The sequence below is a fragment of the Oenanthe melanoleuca genome, unplaced genomic scaffold (genome assembly GCF_029582105.1).
Source record: "Oenanthe melanoleuca isolate GR-GAL-2019-014 unplaced genomic scaffold, OMel1.0 S032, whole genome shotgun sequence".
Taxonomy (NCBI): Eukaryota; Metazoa; Chordata; class Aves; order Passeriformes; family Muscicapidae; genus Oenanthe; species Oenanthe melanoleuca.
Genome location: NW_026612681.1, coordinates 27,880 through 35,343, shown reverse-complemented (window position 1 = coordinate 35,343; position 7,464 = coordinate 27,880). Strand labels below are relative to the sequence as shown.

General features: G+C 38.3%; 1 protein-coding gene across 5 annotated transcripts in view; it reads right to left on the bottom strand.

Annotated features, from left to right (window-relative positions):
- Positions 1-315: 315 nt before the first annotated feature.
- TC2N (tandem C2 domains, nuclear) overlaps positions 316-7,464 on the bottom strand; it is a 30,860-nt gene continuing 23,711 nt past the window's right edge. For all 5 annotated transcript variants that reach the window (XM_056515668.1, XM_056515665.1, XM_056515669.1 and 2 more), the window contains exons 10-12: positions 7,016-7,130; positions 6,342-6,541; positions 316-4,042 (exon numbers count right to left, since the gene is read on the bottom strand). In XM_056515668.1, coding sequence (XP_056371643.1) covers positions 3,932-4,042; positions 6,342-6,541; positions 7,016-7,130 — 426 coding nt within the window. In that variant the 3' untranslated portion in view covers positions 316-3,931. The remainder of the gene's footprint in view (positions 4,043-6,341; positions 6,542-7,015; positions 7,131-7,464) is intronic.

Genomic DNA, 7,464 nt, shown 5'->3' with positions numbered 1-7,464 from the left:
AGAAGCTGGAAAAACATGGAGGGTATATCTTGTCCAGGGTGATATATGCCAAGCTTTCCACAACTATGTAGCCATGTCATATATATGTTGGCAGAATGAAAATAAGATGTTGGACAACCCTACCCCAAACTTGTAGACAAGCTTATGTTTTGGCTACAAAATCAACTCATAGCTCTAAAGGGAGCTTTCATCAGGCAAACAGTTTTTGAGTCAAACAGCATATGTACTTAATTGAATGCTTACAAAATCACCTTTCGTTTTACACAGATGTTCTGCCAACAAAAGGAAAAACCAGAGATGCTTAACAACAACAGAGATTTAACAACATGGCTCTATTTATGTTGTGATCACATAAGATGAGATATTCAAATACAATTATTTTCCAAGTAATGTTATATGATACTGTGGTTTACAAACTGTTACACCCACTCATCTTCTTCCTTAAAAATAATGCCATGGTGTGTCACTGAGACATAAAAACTTGAAAAATAAATTTGCTGACCTCATTCACATACAGAATGCTATTTGTCATAAATAAATAAAACAGGATTGTTTGATTAACCAGTGAATTATACACACACTTTTTAGAAAATTGGATATCTTTTAAAGTTTAGTCTGTGGTTGGTTTCTAACTATGCAGGCACAGATCTCTGTATGAATAACATTTAATATAAGACCATAACTCTTCTTCTAATTCATCCACATCCATTTTGGAGCTGACAAAACTGGCGCAGTTCTGAACCACTTCTGCTCTCATCAGAATTGTTTTAGGTTGGGAAACTGGGTGAGTCACTAACTAGAAGCAGGAGTAAATCCAACTATAAACCACGTGTGCCTTTTATCTACAAATAAAGTGAACTGACAAAATAGCTTTTACCAGTATTTTCAATGACAGTAAACTTGGATGTAACAATCAAAATAGTGGCTGAGGATGCTTTAAAGGAGCAACATCCAGCTGTGACCATTAGAAGAGTGTCCTAGGACATCTCTTTTTCCTTCTTCTTTCATATCAACTGTTAACTCATGGAATCCTTACATGAATTGCACACAATTGCAGAGCACACCAAAGGCTGGGAATGAGCACAGGATGAAGCACAGCCTCAGAGCAGTTCTTCAGAGTGCTGCAGTACCTGCAGGCATCTTGCACAGAGAAGCCTTATGGATCTCCTCTCTCCTCAGTAGTTAACTCCCCTACAGACAGCACTACATGAAACAGTATTTGTTTTCTCAGAGAAAAAGTAGGAATTGATCCTCACATTGAGATGCTACTAAACACTAGTATAAGGAATTGGGAAAAAAGAGGAATATTTGCTGTTCACACTTTTTATTATAAACATACAGATTAAATATTAACATAGGAAAAAAAAGAGAGAGAGACTAGTGAAGTCTTTAGAAGGGTAAGTGTCCTAAAACAGCCCCAGAAATAATTTTATACTGAGTTGGCAAACTCTGTAGAACCACTTCTGTGGTAATTGAAGTCTACAAAACACTGGGATATTCCCTGTCCTCTCTTTTAAACAGAGCAGCATTCTGCATCAGGAAACAGTTAGTTTGCACTTTTGTTTATTGCCACAATGAATAAAATGTTCAGCCACAATGAATAAAAAAGAGCCATGTATTCAAATAAAGATACTCCAAAAATATCAGTTCAGCCCACTTCCTTTTTCCATTTTACCCTGCAGGCCAGCTGTTTTAACTGGATGAAAATTATCAGTGTCAGTCAAGATCCTCTGGGTCTAGTGGGAGCTTTGCAAAGACTAAGACAAACCAATGTTTGTTCTCCAAGCAATGTGCAAAATCTTTTTTCAGTTCTTTTATAATGATTGGTAGAAAAGCAGAATATGTATGAGTCTGTGAAAAGTCTTCTGTTTTCAAAATATTAAATTTCAACAACCACAATCTGGGTGGTTGAAGTGTCAAAAGTTTCAATTATCAACTGAGGAAAAAAAATATAAGCGATTCCATTTTTTCCTGCCACTCAAAGACAAAAAAATTTGAAATAAAGATCCTCTGAGCTGTATGCTTGAAGAGGATGTGTTTTCCTGTTCCAGTGTTTTCTCTGCTCCCCACTTCCTTTGTCTTCCAGCAGCGAGTGCTCTCACTGCCACCCTAGTTCCTGTCAGATGGTGGAATCAGATCCAAGTTATGAAGAAAAGTAGAGTTATTCAGCATCTATACAAACATAAATATTTGTACAGTCCAGACAGTCAACAGTAAATATGTAAGCAGTGGAGTTAATGAAATATGTATGTGTTTTTTAATCAGGTAGTTGAAGTAGTCCAAAGAGATCTGTGCTTTTAGATTCATAAATTATCAATTATATACTTGGTATTTTCCCCACTTAAAAATAACTTTAAATAAGCACCTGAAAACTTGGGAACTAATATAAAACATAATCTTAGGATTTTGTTGGAAAAATACAATTTGCAATTAAAAATATGATAATTTCTTCTGACTAGAAACGAGTAATAAAAACATACTCCCACACATAATTTTTAGCATCCTAGACATGTAACAAGTACTTCTGCATTAACAGCCCATCCTTTAAACAAAATCTGAATCCCTTACAGAGCTGAATTTTAAGTAACATTAAAAAGCACATAAGTCAATAAATCTTTGCTTACTCCTTTGTACATGTTAGCCTGCATGTTGACTAGATAGGAAGTGGTTTACATGTAAGTATTTTATATAAGAAAGCAATCTAAAAATACTGGCTCTGATCCTAGGCAGGGTCATTGCCTCTTTGTACTATTCCATTGATTCCAGCAAGAATTAACCCAAACAGAGCAAGTCTGGAGGGCCCCTCTTGTAAAAATCACTAAGTCAGAGGAATTTTTATCTTTCCATATCTCTGTTTTGAGAAAAGGATGGGGGCAAGCTCAAGCTCCAGCTTTCTGAACAACCCTTCATCCAAAATGGAGATTAGAAAAGCCTGTGGGTACTGCCTTATTGTGTACTTCCCTTTATGCCTTCTCCTGCTGCCACAGCTTCCCTGTGGAAATTGGGGTGGACAGGGAGCTGGCTTCACTTGCAGACGCAGAGAGCTTCAGCTTCAAACCCTGGGAGACACTTAGCTAGGAGGAAGGACATCCTTTGACATTGTGGTGGAAGAATAGAAAGAGGAGTTGTCTGGTGGTAACTAATATGTTAACCAGTTTGTTACAAATAAGGTATTCTTGATGTCGATATATGGTTGGCTGGTGGCCAGCTACATTTATGGTTCTGCTCCTTATCCTCGTTACTGGTTGGATCCTGTGCCCTCCACCCCATTTATACACCTCTGTGCTTTCTGGCTTTTGAGGTCTTTGGAGGTTGCCCCTTGTACCATGTGATTTTTACCTTTGCTATTTTAACATTAAAAGTTCTTTGCTTTGGGATGACTCCATTGTTCCCATCTCTATATTTAATCCATGGACTTCCCAGCTGGCCCAGCTCTGTGCTCAGATTATTCTGATTATTCTGTGCACATGTTATTCTGATCAAATGGTGTCAACAACCCCAGAGGCTCACAGGTACCCAGAATCAAGCCACTGGCATGACCTATGACCTGGACTTTGGAGTCTGCCAAAGACAACACTGCAGATGACCCTGATGTCGGTGGCTAGTGAAACAGATTTGATTCAAGCTGCTTCTCTCCAAAACCGAGTTTCTGTGCTTTTATGATGTCCAAAAGGGGCAAACATCTTTCTTTCAAGATGAATTTTGCGAAATCAAATGGGCACTTCTTCCAGTTCCGAAGTCTTCTTTATAAGAGTACTTAGCCAGTATTTCTTTTGGTGAAAGTGAATTTTCTCTGTTTCCACAGAGGCATGATGCAGTGGAGAACTTCTGAAGAACTTTGTATAGACAATATCTTTCTTTTAATTTATACTATTTTAGACAGCATACTAATTTCTGTAGAAAAATTAGTTCTGAATTTCATCTCCAGTCTTCAAGATGGACCAATGCTGTACCATTTAACAACAACTTTTTCAGGGTTTGCAATGGTATCTTTCCACTGCTCTACTGCTTCACTGTTGCTGCTATCAGAACTTAACCAGATCTGCATAAGAGGAAAAAAAAAATTGAGTTTATCTGATATAACAAAACCCAGCATTTACTAGTTACAAATAAATACCAGTAAAACTGTAGAACAAGATACAACATATAGACTGTGACCAGAGCATAACAGCAACAAATAAAGTTCTGCTAGTCCTAACATTTTGGCTTTCAGCTGGGAACACAGGGAGTCTGTGTTTAAATTTAGCCCCTAAAATAGTTTAGAGAGCCCAGTAGATAATGTTGTTTCTGCAGTCAAGAAGCTGTTTTAAGTGGAGCATTCCTTGCTGCTTTCAGATGCACATGCTGGGGTCAGGGGCTCCCCAGGCCGGCGGCGGCTCTGTGTGTTTGGACGCAGTTGGCTCCGAGCCACGCAGCATCCGGCACGAGCTGTCCAGCACTTTCATGAGCGTTTAAAACTGCACACTCCCACAGCCAGGGCCAAACCTGCATTCCACAGAGGTTACTAACATGCCCATACCACACATAGTCACGTAGTAAGAGTCCGCTTCTTCTCAGTGTTCAGTTAGTGGATAGTGGCCATTAAATGAGGAAATGAAGTACAAGTAGGAAATTTTCCCCCTTAACATTATCACCAGCCTCCATTGCCAAAAGAATTCTGCTTATGTAAGTAGGTAACATTATTTACAGGACTCTATTTCCTCAAGTCTTCCAAGAATGAGTCCTTTTAAGACTTCTCAGAAACCTTGACCATGAAGTACATTTAGCCTATACTGCTGGGGCATGAGTCCTCAAGAAGTGAGAATAATGTCTTCCAGAATACCACAGACAGCTGATGTTTCATCCACAGAGATTCAATGTACATCTTGCTCATGATTAAAGACATGCCTGTAAAAGCAGCCTAATCTAAGTATTGTCTGCTTAGAACAGCATCCAATTAAACACCATTCTCTGAAGAATAAAATTAATAGATGCAGCTATATTCTTTTTTTTTTTTTCCAGCTACCCAGCCAATTGCTCAAAGTACATTTTTCCCTGAGCCATATTTTATGTCTTTATGTGTTATGTGGCAATGTCTGCCTTCATGAGCTGAAACAACCTCTTCCAAATAACCTCTGAGGAGGACAAGTTTTCCTCCCCATAAAAATAAGATCCACAATTAAATGTAACTCATCAGATTGAGATTACTTCACATATTGCTAGACGACTGCAAAATCATACTCAGTTATTTTTCCCCCAAGGCAGTACAGCTAAGAAGAACAATTTATTTTTCTTTCCCTATTTCAAATCTAATTCCACCAACAGTAAGATAGGACATGTGCAACATGAGGCTACAAAAAATGGACATAACTCTTCACATAACTCTTGCTGCACACCATTTCTATATCTTATAGCATGAGTATCTCCTGTAGCTGCATGTCTTCAGCAGACACAAAACACACCACCAGAATAGGACAGTATAATTTTTTTGTTCCTAAGGACAGCACAGTCCTCCATCTGACATGGGACATTACAGCTGGGGGGTCTCAAAATCAAGTCTACATTATTATTTTATGCATTTATTAAAATTCTTTTACTGCATCTAACTGGGTCAGGAAAAGCACAGAGCATTAAGAGCAGCTATGGCTCACTATACCAAAAAGAAGAGAGACAGAAAGGACAGGATGATAGTAAATTAGAACAAGCAGGGGAAGAAGATGGAGTGAATAATGAAACCAGACTAATAAATTTTATGATGGTTAAATAAATGTGATCACACAAATGCTTTCAAAGAGATGCTACTGAAGTTGTGTCTGTTAACTGAAAAACAAGCTAAAAATATTTTGTGTTTGGACACATATTAATTCTGGATCATACACAAACTATTGTACTGATTTCAGCATTGTTTTACCCAGGAAAGGAGTCTCATTGTAGCTGCTGATAGTTCCTTTTGCACACCTCTGTTGTGAGTGTATTGTTACTGTAAGCCAACATCCCCTTGCTTTACAGGACATTGTAGGTTATGGAGCTCCTGGGGTGCTGTGCTTTTCTTTAAAAAGCAAAGGCAACCAGGAGATCCTATATTTCTTGGAAGGAATCTGTCACATAGTAATACTCCATACAAAAATTATTTTAGGATTTCTTTTTGAAAGAAAACTCAAGTTTCAACTCCACTTCTCATGCTTGTCCATGTTTAAGAGCCCAGTACCATTTTTGCTTGAATTACACACAGAAGAGTTTAGTAGAATTTACTATATTTTTATATGTCACCTCATTTAAAGTAGTAAAAATTTATTTTAAAATTCATACCAAGAAACATGTGGAACTGGATTTTAAGTAAAGGCTATTTAGCAGAAACCAACCTGTCCTAGGAAGTGTTTTCTTCTCACTGAGCTTTTGCTGTAGAGCTTGATGAGAAAGCTAATTCCTTGTTCTGCTTGGCTAACTGGAAAAACCATCATTTCTCCCCACTTCACTTGGCCATTAGTGGACTTTAGAAGGCGAGTCTTCTTTTTATAGATGATCCCTTCTGTACTGAACATTCCAACTTTCACAAAGTAATCTAGCATAAAAGGGAAAGAAAAAGGCATAGCACACAAAGGGTTACTCACAACACACCCAGAAAGGAACCAACAAGATCCATATGTATGTTTCAAATTGCATCAATTTCTCAGAAGTCAGGCCAAAAGAACTCTACAATAGCTTTCCTGACTAGTCACACAAACAGAATATGTTCAGTAATATTGGACTGATTAACACAGTATCCAAGCAGCAAGTGCAAGCTAATGCTGTTATATGTCAGGATTAATACTGGGGTAAAAATCTTCCAAAATACATAAACACACATCTTCAAACCAAACAAAATGTAATCAAGTAAGACATCTGGGGAAACAAGCCTTGGCAATGGAAATCTAGCATACAATATGTTAGTTTGAGGTTTGTAAAGAATGTTATGAATTGCCAACCCATTTGAGCAGCAGTTTACCTGTCACAGATGCTTTCAGACAGGAGGCATGAAGCAGCTAATGTAACTTACGTGAAGACAGTGGAGTAGATGAAACAGGAAGGTTTTGTGCTTCAAGAATCTGCAACTGTATCCTCCTGTTTATTGCTTGAAAACAAGTTCCTATTTGAAGTTCTGCACGGCACACCTACAAGCAGAAGAATGTTGCCATAACCTCTGGATTAAGTTGTTTATAAACTCAGGAAACACAGGAATTTTGTCATATGTTGGGCTCCCACATTTCTATCTGGGATTTCCTGGACAGAAATACAAGCATGTGCTGTATACAGAACCTGCAGAAGCACAGTCAGTGCATCTTGCACTTGTCATAGCTGCAGTACCTGTTCTCCACTGATGAGATGCTTTTGTGTGCTGCACATATGGCCCTCGTGGGCTGCAGCCAGGGATTCTGGCCAAATCAGCTAGTCCTCAGTTTTACCTGGTACAGACTTTGCAGTGTTAAGAGCAGACACATACAGGGG